Source organism: Pterocles gutturalis, unplaced genomic scaffold (assembly GCF_000699245.1).
Source record: "Pterocles gutturalis isolate BGI_N339 unplaced genomic scaffold, ASM69924v1 scaffold15425, whole genome shotgun sequence".
In the NCBI taxonomy this organism is placed as follows: domain Eukaryota; kingdom Metazoa; phylum Chordata; class Aves; order Pterocliformes; family Pteroclidae; genus Pterocles; species Pterocles gutturalis.
Genome location: NW_010143663.1, coordinates 1 through 217, shown reverse-complemented (window position 1 = coordinate 217; position 217 = coordinate 1). Strand labels below are relative to the sequence as shown.

The 217-nt window shown below is 64.5% G+C and overlaps 1 protein-coding gene across 1 annotated transcript in view; it reads left to right on the top strand.

The window, feature by feature from the left end:
• LOC104470044 (syntaxin-1B) overlaps positions 1-206 on the top strand; it is a gene marked incomplete at both ends in the record, with an annotated part of 1430 nt that extends 1224 nt beyond the window's left edge. Inside the window, one exon of the mRNA XM_010084824.1 lies at positions 96-206. Within this exon, the coding sequence (XP_010083126.1) occupies positions 96-206 (111 nt within the window). The remainder of the gene's footprint in view (positions 1-95) is intronic.
• Between the last annotated feature and the right edge of the window lie 11 nt (positions 207-217).

Below are 217 nucleotides of genomic sequence, written 5' to 3'. Positions count from 1 at the left end.
CCCCCCCCCGATCCCAGCCCCCAGCCCCACCCAGCGCCAGGCCGGGGGTCACAGGCCGGGGGTCTCAGAGGGGTGGGTTCTGGATTTTTTTCCAGGGCGAGATGATCGACCGCATCGAGTACAACGTGGAGCACTCGGTGGATTACGTGGAACGCGCCGTGTCCGACACCAAAAAAGCCGTCAAGTACCAGAGCAAAGCCCGGAGGGTGAGCCATGG